This window comes from Tauraco erythrolophus, chromosome 13, assembly GCF_009769465.1.
Source record: "Tauraco erythrolophus isolate bTauEry1 chromosome 13, bTauEry1.pri, whole genome shotgun sequence".
Taxonomy (NCBI): domain Eukaryota; kingdom Metazoa; phylum Chordata; class Aves; order Musophagiformes; family Musophagidae; genus Tauraco; species Tauraco erythrolophus.
Genome location: NC_141477.1, coordinates 21,216,063 through 21,232,726, shown reverse-complemented (window position 1 = coordinate 21,232,726; position 16,664 = coordinate 21,216,063). Strand labels below are relative to the sequence as shown.

Genomic DNA, 16,664 nt, shown 5'->3' with positions numbered 1-16,664 from the left:
AAAAACCATGCAATCTTTATGCTTAAACACATACGTGCTACTAATCCAGTCTACTCAGCCATACTTAGCTTGTTCACTATATAGAGGCATTTTTATTAACACACTGAAGCAATAGTGAAAGAAAATCAGTTTGTTTGTCTTATGTTAAAGTTCAAAAGACACAGGAGCATGGATTAGACTAAAAGATTTTATTGAAACTTGTCCAAAATCCAGTCAGGCACACAATTTATCCATTCCACTAAGGTTTGTCATTCTGTATGGCATAGAAAAATGCATTTCAACAAGCTGAAACATCAAACAACTGAATTAGTGAAGTTAAGGCACTTGAGATGTGTGTTAATTTAGCAAAATTGCATAAGAATAATATTTTACTTTCAATGACATAGTCCTTTCTGAGATTCAATCTAAAGTGTCCAAATTCTGTAACCCCTTGAGACAGGGGAGAGGCAGAAGCAGGAGACAAAGAATCATCATGTTTTCCTGACTAGAAACCTCGAAGGCCACCACAGCCTACGGAAGGAAGTATTACTGAATCAGGCTGCAAAGATTTCCTGTAGAACAGGTGCTGAACTACGCAACAGTTTGGGTTGAGGCACAACGTCTTCCACTCAAAAATCCTTAAGGCAAAGTATCTTTGTGAGATGAGAGAACAAAAAAAAGAGCAAAAAGCAGGTGCATTCAATTGTCAGGCAAAAAAAAAAAAAATCTTTCCTGGGGTAACAACATTTATCCTGGGATTAGATATCTCTGCCAACTCCGATATCCTCCCCAAGGATAAAAACTTGAGAGAAAATAAATAGAAAACGCAAGAACTTACATAGTGATCAAAATCTGATACCTGTTGGTTTGTCAGGGCCCTGAGCAGTAACTGGAAAACCAGTTAGCAACCTTTAATCCGTGCTACAGATAGCTAGTTTTGGGTTGTATTTTCCAGAGTGTGAGTGTTGGTCATTATATTTTTTTCGGCTCTGCACCAATGTTTAAATGTTGCAATTTCAGCATTTGGCAAAGAAAGTTTTTAGTGACTATTTGAACCAATGACTCAGTTCTACCTGGTGAAAATTCTCCCTTCTTCTGCGAAACAATCTCTTGCATCACACAGCAGTTAAGTACTCTTCTCAAAAAATGAGATACAGCTCTAGGATATGCACATTCCACACTGGAATTTGGTGTATGGTCCAAGGGTCGCACACAGACTGAAGGAAAAGATTTCCAGGTACATGAAGAAGTTTTCTCAACCATGAAAAGGCATGACAGAGAACCTATTGTCACATCACCTGCTATGCACAAACAGGAAATAAAGTGATAAATATTCGAGGGGAAAAAGAAATATATGGAAAATAGATTATCCAGTTGAATTTAAAGTACTGTTTCTAGTTAGTCTACAGAAATGTAGTTCTAAGCATTAAGTTCTGAATTTCACTAGAAGTAGAGTTGTTTAAGAAGATGTAAAGCTTATGAAAAAGAGACTGCATCTTAATACTCTGTGTCCTTCAGAGCAAATTGCTTCTTATACTTAAGGCACTACACGTCGTCTTTGGTTCAGTGTTTCACTATCTCATTCAGTGTAAGAGGTAGCACGAACCACACATATTCAGCTCTTCCATTCCATTACACAACTTCAGAGTCGCCACCTTTCTGATGTTACAGATTCTGGAATCCTTTAACTCATTAGGAAACTGCAGGAACAAAATAACAAGCATTTTCATTCATTTTGTAAGAAACAAAGGTGTGCAACATTCCACTTAGCTTTCATATATGCAGAGAAAAATCAGAATTTGCTTAAAAGCGAGTCTTCCAGTAACTCTAAAGCCAAGAGAACCATATCTTATCTATAACAAAGTTAGAAGAAGTACATAAGAGCATAGCAGAGACCAGAATAGAAGCTGACCAGTTATCAAACAGGAAATAAGTCCAGCTCTCTTCTGGTCTTGAGAAAAGCCTTTATGAAATAACAGTTTTATTATTGAGATATTTAAAAATAAGAACTGACTTCTTATAGAAAGGGAATATTTGCCTACGGGAAATTATATTCCACATTAAACTCTATGCAGAAACTGAGGTGGTTCGAAGCTGGTCCCTCAACACGTATTTATTCCTTCAAAATGTAAACAACCTAGTAAAAACACAAAAGATATGTATACTGATTGTGTATATATATATACTATATATATAAAGCAGTCTATTAATAGTGTTAAGACTCTTTACAGAAGCAATCCCAAAACGTATGCAGCTCTAAAACATCAGCCATCCTCCTTGTTCTCACAAATAACAATCAATAATCAAGATGTATGAACATGGAGGAAGAGAGAAGTAGAAAGAGATACACTTGTTTTCCATATAAATTGGCTGAGATATCACTAAGAAAATAGAAATATTTTATAGTACGTAATGGCACGAAAAGGAGATTATCACAATTTTTCTTTTGGCCAGCCTGAAAAATTGTAATACCCACCAAATACCGTTATTTCTGGTGATTATATTGACCAATATCACCACTCCTTGAGAAGCAAGTGGAGCATTTTTAAAAGAGTTAATTTCCCACCAAATTATATTTCAGAAAATGGGTTCTTTGCCTATTTCTCTGTTCTGATTTATATTAGTATTACCAGACAAGGAAATACCAGTCATCAAAACCAGATTAATTCCTAATCATACAGTCCAGATAAAAAAAACCCAAACTTCTAGTACCACTTTCAATCTTTAAGCACTGGTTTGTGTTTACCCAGTTCCTTCGAAACACTCTACGGTGTTGTAGCTGTGTTGCAATGCACAGGAAAACAATGAAGGAGCAGAAGAGACGTACCTGTATGGGTAGCCATGGTACTTGGATCTGAAGACAGACAGCAACCAGCTGAAGAACACCACCACCAAGCCAATACCAGCAATACACATGACTGCAAGAGATGCAGAATAAGGTTGTGGTAATGTGACAGCTGCCCCCACAAACACCACAGTGACTGGGGTTTTCAAAACCATTCTGTAACGTTTACAGATTTGGTGAGATGAGACCTCTATTAGAGTCACTCAGAAGAATTAGATTAACATAAATTTTCTTTCAAATTGCTACTGTGAATCAGTTTTATAACTGCAATAACAGAAAGCAAGTCCCTTCTTCTCTCCTTTACTTGCAAAATGCTGCAAAGTATCTTTGTATCCCCCCTTCTCCCAAAAAGGCTTTGAGTTTATCTTGCAGTTTGCTAAGCAATATCAAATGCTGCTGAAAACCCAAATTACTCACTTGTTCTTAGAGGTGGGAAGTGTACAAAAACTCACAGTGCAGAAGCATTTCTATTAAATAGTGTTATCAAAAATCTTTACTGAATATGCCTTCTCTTAGAGAGAAAAGTGTTAGTACTTACTTTTTCTCTTCCCCACGTCCATGTCAGAAGTAGCAGCTTCGTGGAGGAGCACCATTCCTAAAGTAACACCACCATCTACAAACATTGCTTAAGGCTAAATCAACAAAACACAATAGACTTAATATAATACACTCAATTCCTAATCCCTTAAATTCAGCTCCCACTCCAAACCTGGGCATCAAAACCTACCAGAGAGATTAAAGACCTCCCAGCCAAAGCAGCAACTATGGAGGCAAAAAAGCAACTCAAAGGCATTCATAATGACAACTTTTAAGAGAAAATAAATACAAATTTTAAAATAAAAATTGGAAGGTGTAGTAGGTCTTGACGCAAAATTAAACCCATGCATTTATTATCTCAGTTTGTAATGAAATATCATTCCTTTGCGGAGAGCTCAGTCCACTCCTACTACTGTTCTACTCCACCGGAAAATCCCAAAAGGAATTCAACTTCTGCATTTTACTCAGCTAACAGAATGAATACAACATATGCAATATTTAATCCAACAGGATATCTTTCAAGCAGCAATATTTCAGTCTTTATTCAAGTAAAAAAAATAACGCTTGTAAAGTTAAGAAAGCACAGACGACTTAAAACACCTGACATCTGCAAAGAATGCATCCTAGCAAAGCAAAATAGTGGATCCAGTGGAACAAAATACAGAATTCCCAAAGATTTCATTCCATTTCACTACAGATGTTCAGTCCTACTCCTCCTCCTGAAATAAGAATTACTTAACACTGACTGCAAAGGCACTGCTAAGAAATGTTCCCATTCCAGATGCGGTCTGCCTTCAGCATAACAGAAAAGTGACTTCAATCTACAGGAACCTTGCCAACTTCTACCGTTTCAAATGTCTCCAGCAACTGGTAGATGGGGTCCAGAATGTGATGAATAGCAGTAACACAAACATCAACAAAAAGTTTCTAGGTTGAATTTGACTGAGCGCATGAAAAGTACAGTAATAGTTACAAAAAGATCAGAAGTGCCCCTCCAAAGGGATTCTTTAAGTTAAAAAAATATGTATATTTGATAATGAATACACAGCAAGAATAGAGTTCTTTTAACACTATCATATTTAAACATCAATTGCTTACTTTATATTATTTTATTACAAAAAACCCAATGCATCACTTGCTGAAATTGGGATTTTGAATAGATAAAACAAGAGAAAAGGGAGAAATTAGCAGAAGTCACTCTGCTAAAGAACATTGCTGTTGCAACAGAAAAGGCTTTTTAATCATCGTCAAGCAGTGAAGAGGACAGGTACTTTGAATGAAGTTTTAAAATTATGTGCCTGTAGGAAGTCTGCTATTCTGTCCACTCGTGTACTGTAAAAAGTAAGCAATTTGGGACTGTGAAACTGCAAGAAAAAAGATAATATCAAATAAAATAAAAATCCTGAATAAAAGATAGAAGAATGCAGAGACTGACACAGGTGACGAGACAAGGAAGAAAAAGGTTTGAGTCAGATGACTGAAGTTACAGATGACGGATCCAAAACATACATGTGGGAACAGAGGAAGAGAACATTGAATTTTAGAGTGTTCTATGACTCCAAAGAAACATTTTTATACAAATGAGAAAGGCAAAAACTCTCAAACTGAAAGTTTCCACTTGCCTTTCTTGATGGCATCACACTGGCAGGGAAAAATCCTGAATCATTAGCGTGAACGAGTGGTAAGATTAAAAGCAAAGAAAGTAAGCAGAGAAATAAAAGAAGATCAGTAACAGAGGAAGGAATTCAACACCAAAGCAAGAACTAAGTCAGTGAGATTGAAAAGGTAAGAGACTTGCACAGAGGAACAGACACTATCCTGAAGAACCTTATGATTCCACAAAGATCTGCATCTTCCACACTGCATTCAGTTCAGTCCTTAAGCCAGGAAGGAGGCAGTGAGAAAGCAGTAACATTTTTCTCCTCGACTTAAAGATCACTGACAGAGGAAAAGCATAGTTGGCAGCACGGAAAGGCTCTACAAGCTTCTGCATCGGCATCAGGTGACGGTTACGAGCCGTGGCAAAGTACTCTAAAGGAAAAGGCAGCAGCACAATAACAGACAAATCATCACCAACCACGTGCTTCTCAGAAGGAAGGATACTAAAGAGAAGAACAATGTGTGTTTCTGCCACAAATTGGGCTTGGCTGCTCCCATGGATGTAGTTCTGTAAGAGACAAAGGGTAACTGAATTTAGAAAAGACTGGAGTCAACTTTGGCACAATTAACAACAGCTGTAGAGCTTGGAAGTGGGTTTTGCAGTTCTCTCTCTCAGGAGACGAAGCAGAAGCTGGAGCACAAACCATTTCATCTGTTGAGCATTGATTTTTGGGGGGGAGCTGTGTCAGCATCAAAAATCCTTCTTCTCTCACGCACAATCAGCCCAAAGCATCATTCAGATTACAGTAAGTACAAGAGCAGCTACGACCTTCATGGTCCAGATCCCCTGTTCAGCAGGACAAAACACCAAATTATGCCCTCCTGCACCTACTGTGATCCCAGTCTGATCCATTCCCTGACTCAGATTCTCGGGTTACGTACACTGCTCCTCAGCTTAGGGACAGGCTCTTCAATCTACGTGTGAACTCTACTCACTTGGCTCCAGAAACAAGCATTTGAAATTCTTCCATGGTGTACCAGGAAAAGGAACATCACTACCAATACCATTGAAGCTTTATTCTTCAGTCTCAAAAGGGCTTAGGAATGATGTAAACAGAAGAAACAAATTTTAATGAACAAATGTTTTCGTGAAAACATTTAAAATACGAGAACTTCCACTCAGTAAGTTGGTTCAGTTTCATTTACATTAATAGTTCACTAACCAACTGGGTTAACTAGAAATATGAAATCTGTGAAAGAATACCAGTTTTTAATCTCTTATGGGAAGCTCTACATCACTATGGTTGTGATGTTATACCTAAGTAGGAAAAAAAAGTTTGATAAGCAGATCCACTTTTTACAGAAGAATACAGAGGGCTTGACCCACCTAACCAGGCATGAAAGGACATTTCACCAAATTAATTCCCTTCTGAGTAAAATACACCATGTGATGTGTAAAATACACCACGTGACGTGTAAGCACCTGAAGAGATGCAATGCTGTCCATATATTCTGACTACTTCTACAGTGTATCTCGTTCTGTATTATGTACAGAGCAGTGTATTTCAAGTGATGTTAAAACTGATTTTTCCCCAAGAGCATGTACAACTCTATAATAAACACCTTTATTTTGCTGTCAGCAATTTAGAACTGTCACATCTCCTCATCACTAGAGATACAATATAGGTAAAAGACAGAGGAAAGCAAAGGTCACAGGTAAATAAACACTGAAAGGAAAACATAAAAACAAATAGGAATGGTTAAAAAAGGCACAGGAGGTCAGAGAGATGAAGGAAATCAGGTAATTTAAAATAACCTACCCTCAGAACCCAAGCAAAAAAGCATTGTCATTATGCTTCCTCACTTCTTTTACATTTTGGAGAGATGGGGAACAGGAAGGATGAAATAAGCACTTACCTTAAGTTCTGCAGCAAGGGGGAACCCCCCATCCAAATAACTTGTTAGCAAATAGTTTTGGTTACTGTGGATGCTGTGCTCTTGACCCCAGAGCATTATTTTAGTACCTTCTCAGCTTTCTGGGATTACTAGAATGATCAGTTTCTGCACAAAAAACTCTCTAGGTGTTAACACAACAAAAATACACTCCAAGGTAACGCTTTTGAACTGCTACATCCCGTTTAGCGAAGAGCACCATCCACATAACTGCTAACACTTTGTTGCATGGAAAGCACTTGGAGTAGTTTCTAACAAGAAACTGAACATGCTGCTAGATAGCAAATTAATATTTCTCATCTGATTAAGAACTGTATTTCTTATTCTATCTCTTAAGAGCTTATTACTGAGCACAGAAAGCAATACACCTAAAAAAAAAATCCCTAAGCAGCACTTGTTCTTACTCTTAGGGCATCAGAGAACCAATACCACCATTCTTCCAGAATTAATGACTCATTGAACAAAAGACCTTCCTATCAAAATGGAATTCCAGGTAATTGTGGAGGTTATCACACAGCAATTATACAACACACCACTCCGTTTTGGATTAAGATTAGTATTTTGTGATTTCTTCATAGTAGAGTAGAAGTTTGCAAACAGAGTTTCTTCTTCTAGTTGAGCCAAGAAGAGGATAAAGCTAATTGGAAGAAAATCTGAATCTTGACTGGAGCTCTAACACTCCTTCTGTTCCACACAAAACAACACTCCTCTTTTACAGGCACACTTTAAGAGAAGACAGATCCTCTCTGAACTAATCAGCAGCCTCTAATTTGCCTTCCTCACTGCAGGAGATGTTAGCCTCACTGACTTACAAAGAAGCCAAGAATAATTTGCATTCTGACTTGCCTCTTTTAGTATCAGCCTTATTCTGCAGAAATACAACAGAAATGCAGAAAAGAAAACAGAGAAAAGACTTACAACTTGTCCCGTATGGGGATTCTTATGAGCATAGGGTGGACCTCTTATGTGGTTCCACATCTGGCCTGATGTCATTGCTAACACAAAACACTGAAAAGGTAAGAAGAAACACTATTTAGTACGGATTTTTTTTTTCCCAATTTGTTTTCATTAAAAGGAAAGAAGAAACGCTACTTAGTACAGATTTTTTTTTTCCCAATTTGTTTTCATTAAAAGGAAAGAAGGAACACTATTTAGTACAGACTTTTTTTTCCCAATTTGTTTTCATTTCATACCAAAAGCACTGGTTTGGAATACAGTCTTAGGCTTGGCATTGTCCTACTTTTTATTTGTATAAATGGCATTTAATCAAGCATTAACTGAGCTGAAAAGACCAAGATCAAACAATATTATCAGACTACCAAAAAGTAACACTAAATGCACTTCATTTTCCTCTACCAGGTTTAAGTATCTTTAAATATAAAAAGCTTCTGAAGACTTGAATTGCTACGAAACTCCTGACAACAGGCAGACAAGAGTTATAATCACTCACCAAAGCAGCAAATGCCCAGCCAGTTTTGTTATACAGAAAATCCAGATTGCTCCCACGCAAATATACGAGGCCTCCAACGACAGCCAGCAGCAGTCCTAACATCAACGGTCCAGCGTAGTTCGGTGGCCTTATCACACGAATCTAAACAGAGGATATTCAAATTATTTTCCCTCAATGGGATTATACATTATACCCACACTCCTGTTACCAAAACCCACAGTATATTAGCTTGGAAAACAGTATCAATGCACATACAAAAACTTTCTATACAATAAATCTGACTAGGGAGTTAAATAATGCTTCTGCCCTGCTACTGGAACTTCAGTTTTATGCACCTTTTCTCTATCTAATCATTTAAAGACCGTTTTTCTTCCACAGGAATACGAGAGGGAGAAGGAAGGAGGTCAGTTTTATCATCTTATCAAACACAGAATTAAACAAAACATCAGACACAGAACATAAGGAAACTGAAAAGATGCAGTCGTGTGCCCAAACTGGATTTTGTAGACGAGGACCATTTGGAGTATCTGAGATCAGATCACGAGCCACAGAACACAACTGGCACACTTTGTAGCTGGCATTAGGCACTAAGGGAGTGCTGCAGAGGTGGTGGTGGCAGGGAAAGCGTGTACATACTTACGTTGACATCAGTTCTGTCAGCCACCCAACGAGCGAGCTGCTCAGCTGCAAAGCCGCGCACCTGAAGCTCGTACGTGTCGCCCCGTTTGGGCTTCCCTTTAGCAGGGAAGTTGATGAAGGTTGGAGCAGAATTCATGTTTAGCTGTATTTGGAAAATTCAGAGAAGATACAGCACCGTGAAAAGTCTACTCAGTAACACACAGTTCTATTCCATTTCTACCTTGCAACAGCATCATTAAATCAATCAGAAAAAAGTAACTATTCAATAAATAGATTTCATTGACGATGACCTAAAAAAAGTAAAGAAAGCACACAGTAGCTTGTATTTCTGTATTTCATGTAAGTAAGCAATATACTCCTGCAACTTCCCTGTTGTGTTCCATGCTGTTTTCTCCTTTTAGTGTGGAGAAACAAAATTTTTTTAGCTCTGTCAATAGCTCTTCTGGATGTCTTAGAAAAAAATTGTTACTTCCAAGTAGACTGTTTTTTTAAAACACAATTGAGCACGTTTTCTAAAGCGACTGATGTTTCTTTGTTAGTACCCACATCTATACCCACTGATTCAAAAGATTCAGACTGGTTAAGAGGAGGTTATAACAGGTATATACAAGTAGTTGTCTATAAAATACAGATCTATCTTTTTCTAACACTGTTTTTCCCCTAGCATTATCAGTTTCTTGATTATAAACACTACTTCTGGGAGAAAAGTCTGCAAAACAGGGATATATACAGTAACCTATAAAGGCCATAGCTTGATGAATGAATTTTTGATGTAACACTATGGGAAAATTGAACAAGAATAATAAAAGACATCTCTTTTCACTTCTCCAGTTCAAAAGCTTCCATTTAATAAAATATCAGTCTAAATTTTGTAGCTTTTAAATAGACATGAGTATCTCTTAAAAAAAAGTTAAGACTTGCAAAACTATAATGAACTATTAATTTGATCTACAACTGCAAGCACACATGCAAAGCTCTCATTCATTCAAAAAAAAAAGCCAAACAGTTACATAATGTTAGTAGAAGAGCAAAATGCCTGCGTACTTGAACAGAAATAAGTTAACCAACACTGAAAGCCTAATCTATCATTCTATAGTAATCTAGAAATTCTAATAGCTGTTCCTAACAACATCCTTGCTTTCTATCTTACCTCTTCATGTACTATAGAAGAATTACATCAAAAATTACACTGCAAGTTATTAGAGGAGACAAACTCAGAAAAGAAGCCAGGTCACTCCTGCCTATGCCAGATTTGTCAGTTCTGTTAATGTTACTGCCAATATGCTACTGCCCTCTGTTCTTCTCCTCATTTCTTCTGAGAATGGCAGCTTTCAACTTTTCAAATATTTCTTTAATCATTGCAACATGAAATTTTGTACACATCTTTACCTTCTTGCCCTCAGTCTCCAACACTCGAGTTCAAAACAATGTCAGAAGATAAAAAGAAAGACATTACCATCTGAAATACATCCGAGCCTTCATCAAAATCTACCATAGCGAAAAAAATCTTATTGGTAAATGCACTGGAATATCGCCAGGAGTTTGCCAGAATCTGGTATTCCTCATCAGCTTGCCTGTAAAACACACAAAGTGAGATGCTGTATCGTGTGTTTGTCCAGCACACAAGTTACAAAACAGCTGAGGGAGCTGTAGCCACCCACCCCATTAATGGGTGCATCTCACACACCCCTAAATTAATTTTCTAGTCTTAAAGTTTAAGGCTAGACACTCCTCTAACAATCGAGTGAAGCATTTGGCACATCTGGTTTTTTAAATGCAAGGACAAGTTTTGTTTGAGTCCACGGACACAGCAGTGGTAAATCCTAATAAAAAATTTTTTAACAGAACCCAGCAGCTCATGATTTGCTAACATGAGCACCAAACCAATTACAGGTGTGCCCTCTTTTCCATGTCAGAGGATGGGAAACCAATTAATTTCAACTAACTAGGTAAAAAAATCATCTTTACAGACCTCTGTCACCTCTGGATTAATTAATGAAAGCCATAATATGGTTAAGGACCCAGCATATTATAATTGTAAATAAATAAGTACCAATCAACATGTTCCCTAACAGCAACTTTTAGACAGCATGGCAAATGGTAATTCTACAAACATTTCCTCAGCAGCTCAGGCTAGGAAAGCTGGGTTTTCACCCCATCTTTCTCCAGAAGCCTGTCAGTATGGTTTCTGCAAAGCAGCAATTATTTCAGGAGGGAGATAAATAATTAAGTTGTTTTCTTACATACATATTACACATATATCCCCACACATTTAATTTCAAAGATAATCACGTGCCCGAGTATATTCCTCCCACATACATCAAAGTTTTATCCCATTCTTAAATGTAATTTCCTACAAAGCACGTGACGACTTTCAAGTTCTAATTTAGGACTGAATTAGGCCCATACTTGCACACAACACACTGTCTGTGAGGCTGAAGAGCAGTGAACATCACAATCACCGAGTAATTTCGGGGCGGCGCCTTCACAAGGCGTCGAAATTTGTCTCCATTCATTCGGATAACGGATCTTTTACTAGCCCACTCCATCAGCTGGTTCACTTTTTCTGACAGCACCATCTGAAAATAAAGGGAGAGAAACACTTAGTTGGCTTTTTTTTCCTTTCCCCAGTCTCACAGCACAATCTTGAAGGTTTTCAGAGTTGCTGTAACAAAAAGCTGCACTGAATTTCATAAGAACAGTGAGCACATAATGTGACACCTCACGAAGAAGACCCTTTTGACAGTCATGTTAGTACTATTGATTTACCTTAACCAGTCAGTATCACACACACTGTAAGCACTTTGCCTTCAGCGTTACACACGCTGGTGAAGGCTGTCAGCTCACGAGCAGTTTCTCCTGTTGCTGACTGTAAGATGACAGCTGTGCTCTCAGGTGCCCCAGCTGCTCCTCAGCGTTTATCCCGCACCCAGCATCACGCTCAGTTTCACGTTTCCAAACTTGGCAGCAGCAGAATCAACACTGGAGACAGAAGCACTGCGGAAGCGAGCTCAACGCCTGCTTTTCAGCACTGCTGGAAAAACCTGATTCCGTACGTAGCTGGAGGACTCCAGAGCGCTCAACAGTAAGCTCTTCTTTTAAAACGAGCCAACCAATTCTGTAACATTTTACAGTGAAACACCAGATAAGCGACAAACCCCCAAACGTTACGTTTGTCACAAACTCCTTCTCTACTCCTTATTAATACCCTTCTTCAGTTAAATACTTTAGGATAAACAACAAACTCCTCTCCCTTGACTTACAACCGGCACAAGCTTATGCAGAGGGGTCTTTTCAAACCCTGGGAGTCGCGCGCGGGGAAATAAGTGACATCTTTGTCGCCCCCCCCAAATCCCACGCAGGAAGAAGACGACGCTCTTACAGGGCGCTTTACAAGACCATGGGCTTAAAACGAACCCGAAAATAACATAAAAATTAGAACCGCGTGACTCCATCAGACACCTGCCCCGCTCGGCCGGGCTGCCCCTCACGGCCCAGGCAGCGCCACCGAGGCCGACTCTCGGGCTACGGGGGCCCGCGGGTGCCCCCGGGGTGGGGGCCGAGCCGCCCGGTGCGCGCCCCGCCCGCCCTCGGCCTCCCCGGCGCTCAGCGCTGTACGACCGCAGCGCAGGCCGGCGCCCGCGGGAACCCGCCGGCTCGACCCGGCTCTGGGGCACCGCCCGCCGCGGGCAGCCCCTCACCTCCTTCCGCTTCTGCGCCGCGGCAGGCGGCCCGCCGCAGACCAGCACCAGCAGCAGCAGCGCCAGCACCGGCACCGGCAGCGCCGCCATGACCGCTCCGCTCCGCCGCGGATTGGTGGGCGCCGACCCACCGGCGGCGCGGCCCCGCCCACGCGCCTCCTATTGGCGGCGGCGCCGGCCCGCGGCGAGCTGCCGGCTCCCGATTCGTTGAACGTGCCTCCCGCCCGCGCTGCCGCTAGCCTATAGGAGCGAGGCAAGCTGGAGCCGTTCGATTGGCGGAGCGCTGAAGGGGGCGGGGCGTGCCCCCCGCGGCGCGCTGGGACCGCGGGAGATGGCGGTAGGGACGGCCGGGCGCGTTTCGCTGCCCGGTCTGGGCAGGGTGTCGTGGCTGCCCCGCTCCCCAGCCCCTCACCTTGAGGAGACGGGGCGTTCTTCAGCGCCTACGGCTCTTTAAACATTGCAAACCGCTGCACAGCCGCGGTGTGCTCGGGCTCCCGCTCCGCCGCCGAGGGCCGGGCCTCACGTCAGCAAGCCCCGAAAAAAGAATCTAGAATAAAACTCTACGGAACTTAATCGGTGTCTCCCCAAAGGAGAGATGTGAGAGAAAATTACGTACGTGCGTGTAACTTTGAACATGCACGTATATTGCTGGGTCCTGTGTGTTAAAAAGATTGTTAAAATCGTAAACGCGCTCGGGAAATCCTCAGTGTGTAACAGGTTATGGGCTCTCAAGTGTCATCACCACAGAAAAAGGTGGGTTTACTCCTGCTTCATTTTTGCTTTATTTCTCCATTCGACGACGTGTACCCTGTGGAAATCATTTCTGGCGCCGCGGGCCTCGCTGCAAGGTCTATTTGCACTGAAATGTCTGGGCTGTGGCTCTTCGGCCTTTTTAAGAGTGTAAATTCAAGAACGGGGGTGTAAGAGAGAGGAAAAAAAAAAAAAAAAGTGGTGTCAGAAGTGGGATTCGAACCCACGCCTCCATGCGGAGACCAGAATACCCATCCCGCCGCGGGAAGGCGCGGAACGCCTTGAGTCTGGCGCCTTAGACCACTCGGCCATCCTGACACTGCGACTGCAGCCCCCGCCGGGAGCTTCTTAGCGCTTTCCGCACGGCCGCGCCCGCTCCCCCGCATCCCGCAGAGCGCGCTCCCGAGCGTGTGAACCGCAGAGCGGCCCCGGTCTCTCGTGGCCGCGGAGCTCGTCCGGCTTTTCCCGAGGAGGCGCCTTTACGCCGCCGCGTTACCCACAGGGCTCCGCTAGCGGCGACTTCCGGCGCCACCATTTTGTTCTTCAGCGCTCGCCAAGGGTACGGGTGTCCCGCCAGTCCTGGGCTGCTTGTCGGCATGTTCCCGGTGGCGAGGGCCGCGCTGAGCCGCACCGGTAAGCGAGGAGGCGGCTGCCCCGGTGCTGGGGGCGTCTGGCGGGAGCAGGCTCGGCTCGCTTCGCCCGGGGGGGGGGTCGTGAGGGCGGCTGAGGGGCTGCAGGCGCCTGTCTCGTCCTCCTTCCTCTGCTGCCTTTTTTAATTTTTTCGGCCATTTTTCCCTCCTAGTTGCTTTTATTTGAGACAGCCTTAGGTTCCCTTCGGTGCTTTTCCTCCTTGAGGATAACTCCGGGCACGTCCAGGCCTCGTAACCGGAGGCGGCAAAGCGTAGTCAATGACCAGCCGTATAACGGGGGAACAATGTGCGTCGTACAGTCTGTTTTCTGAAGATATCCTCCTTCTCCGTGCTGTTCTCCATTATTTACCTCATGCGAAATCCCGCAGTTATTTCCGCTCCCTTCTGCACCTCCCTCCCCTCCCTTCAAAAATCTTTAAGGAAGGAGAAAGGTGTTATCCATACCCACCCCGTAATTTGGTGGTGAGCTTCCTCCTGAAGATGCTCGTATCAGGTACACAATAGACATTTACATAGAAAAATCTTAAAACTTTGAAGTACTAAACAAAATATTTTGTTATAGAAATAGTAATACTTCAAAAGCGTACTTGAACTTCCACACTGAGGGCCCAAAGAAAACATATTAATGGAAAAGGTAACTCAGAGGATTTTCCGACTGGGATTAGACTTCAGGAATAACCTTCTAGAGAGAAATTGGGAGAGCTGAAACAAAATGGCAAGGCTTTCTGTCTGTCCTATGTTTTGGAATCATTCCAAAGCTGTAAGTCCAAAAGATTAATTTTGTTTCAGCTTTTTCTTGAAGTCCTTTAGTGCTTACACTTGCCTCGCTGTTGGTGGGACATGAGGATTGTGAATGGTTTGAATGGGTATTTCAGTTGATTTGTATACTTGTCATTCTCTTTAACATTCTTTAGCTCGTGGCATTCAGCATACTGCAGTGAGACAAGCTCATCGCAAATATGAGCCTAACTTCCACGATAAATACGGAAACCTGGTACTCCTTGGTGGAGCCGCAGCTTTTACTGCTGTCTGGGGATATGTAAGTTGTCCTTTTTTCACCACTCCGTTGGGATTATAGCTGTAAACTTGCAAGCTGTTAAGTTTCACAAGGGCTCGCTTGTTTGAAATAGCTTACGTGGTCAGAATTTTAGGTAAGTCAATAGTAATGTGATTGAGATGAAAGTTGTCTTAGTTCATTTTTTGATTTTGAGTTGTTACACAAATTTCTGTGTCAGTCTGTTGCTTGATTTTAATATGTGGTTGAAACACAAGTGTTCTCTATTTTACTTGGGATTTCTAAGCTATGCAGGTAGAGGTTTTAGCAGAAAATAAATATAGATGAAAATAATGATATGGTGATGGGGTTTCACATTCCAGATTCTTTGTTCTAAAGCTAGGCATTTCGAAATAGAAACCTGAAATATTTAAATATTATTTAATATGAATATATTCCACTTTATTAGAAAATGAATCATAGATGTCCTGTTCTAATACAAGGAATCTAAACTGAAAACAATATAAATAGCCCTCTATTAGAAAGTCTCTTTGATTTCAGAGTTAATAATCCTGATTTTTATCCTCCTACAGGTGTTGACTCAAGCTGGAATTGAGTGGGGCTTGTCACCCGTTGGCAGAGTCACTCCAAAAGAATGGAGGGAGTAACAGCCTTTTGCCTCTAATGAACTGGTCTAAACTTTCACTGAAAAAATGACGATGTAATGGCATTTGTTCCCTGATTACCACTCATACAGTGGCATTCCTAATCTAATAAACATACCTAGAAACCTGTCTGGCTCCTCTAGGTTTCCTCTATGCTCAGTGCCTGCCAAAGAAGTGTAAAAACTCAAAAGAATTAAACCATGTTTTAGGTAGTCCCAGCTGTTCCTGTCATGGTCCGCAGTGGATAATGGACAGATCCGAAACCTCGTATTGTTGTCCGTGTAGCCAGGTGCGTGTGCTTAAACGACCCTCCCGTGCGTTCCCGCTGTGGAGTCCACATCCCTGTACGTCTGACTTCCGCTGCGCATCTCGTGACGAAGTTTATATTTGCTGTTGAGATCCCATTTGTTTTCCCACGGAAGCGTTTCTGTGTCTTGAAGCACTCTGCAAACAAGCCATTTCTAAGGCCTTTGAGAGTTGCGAAGGACTTAGGACAGCTTTTGGGTTGGAGGCGCTCCACAGAGACGGGCAGTATCCCAGCACTGCTCCTCACTGACACCGACAGAAACGTCAATTTTCTCACGAATCCCTGTGTAATCGAAATTGGGTAGGAAATCGATCAGGGGCAGATGCAGACTCTAAACCTCTGAGTCCATTTGAATCCCTGAAAAACACAAATCTCTCGCTTTTTGACACCGCGGAGATGCACGACATGGCTGCCTTCACTTTCCTCAGGGATTTTTGATGACTAATTTCGTCCCGACTGCTGCTTTCCCTGGGGCTCGGGCGAGAGCACTCGCTTGACCCGCGGGTACGGCTCGGGACCGCGCCGGGGCCCTTGGCTGCACGGAGCCCCTAAGCGCTCGGAGCAGCGGCGGCCGCAGCTGCGGGCTGCCCCCGGT

General features: G+C 42.1%; 2 protein-coding genes and 1 non-coding gene across 3 annotated transcripts; 1 reads left to right on the top strand and 2 right to left on the bottom strand.

Moving 5' to 3' along the window:
- Nucleotides 1-1,126: 1,126 nt before the first annotated feature.
- Nucleotides 1,127-12,793, bottom strand: MAGT1 (magnesium transporter 1). The gene is made up of 10 exons (XM_086619378.1): nucleotides 12,704-12,793; nucleotides 11,412-11,581; nucleotides 10,459-10,576; nucleotides 9,004-9,144; nucleotides 8,364-8,504; nucleotides 7,832-7,921; nucleotides 5,465-5,528; nucleotides 3,363-3,437; nucleotides 2,807-2,897; nucleotides 1,127-1,679 (listed from the first exon to the last, which is right to left on the bottom strand). The coding sequence occupies exons 1-10, from the start codon at nucleotides 12,791-12,793 to the stop codon at nucleotides 1,664-1,666; spliced, it is 996 nt and encodes a 331-aa protein (XP_086475504.1). The 3' UTR covers nucleotides 1,127-1,663.
- An 862-nt stretch (nucleotides 12,794-13,655) lies between these two features.
- Nucleotides 13,656-13,771, bottom strand: TRNAL-CAA (transfer RNA leucine (anticodon CAA)). Its single transcript has 2 exons — nucleotides 13,734-13,771; nucleotides 13,656-13,701 (listed from the first exon to the last, which is right to left on the bottom strand). It is a non-coding gene; the product is annotated as a tRNA-Leu (tRNA).
- Nucleotides 13,772-13,967: 196 nt separating this feature from the next.
- Nucleotides 13,968-15,891, top strand: COX7B (cytochrome c oxidase subunit 7B). The gene is made up of 3 exons (XM_009984023.2): nucleotides 13,968-14,086; nucleotides 15,018-15,142; nucleotides 15,691-15,891. Exons 1-3 carry the CDS (start codon nucleotides 14,050-14,052, stop codon nucleotides 15,763-15,765), a joined length of 237 nt encoding a protein of 78 aa, XP_009982325.1. The 5' UTR covers nucleotides 13,968-14,049; the 3' UTR covers nucleotides 15,766-15,891.
- Nucleotides 15,892-16,664: the final 773 nt, after the last annotated feature.

Coding starts and splice junctions, on each gene's coding strand:
- MAGT1 (XM_086619378.1), bottom strand. CDS start 12,793: ATGGCGGCGCTGCCGGTGCCGGTGCTGGCGCTGCTGCTGCTGGTGCTG. Junction 10,577..11,411: donor AGACAGTGTGTTGTGTGCAA/GTATGGGCCTAA, acceptor TGTGTTTTACAG/GCAAGCTGATGAGGAATACC. Junction 9,145..10,458: donor GCTCGGATGTATTTCAGATG/GTAATGTCTTTC, acceptor TTCCAAATACAG/CTAAACATGAATTCTGCTCC.
- COX7B (XM_009984023.2), top strand. CDS start 14,050: ATGTTCCCGGTGGCGAGGGCCGCGCTGAGCCGCACCG. Junction 14,087..15,017: donor GGCCGCGCTGAGCCGCACCG/GTAAGCGAGGAG, acceptor AACATTCTTTAG/CTCGTGGCATTCAGCATACT. Junction 15,143..15,690: donor TTACTGCTGTCTGGGGATAT/GTAAGTTGTCCT, acceptor ATCCTCCTACAG/GTGTTGACTCAAGCTGGAAT.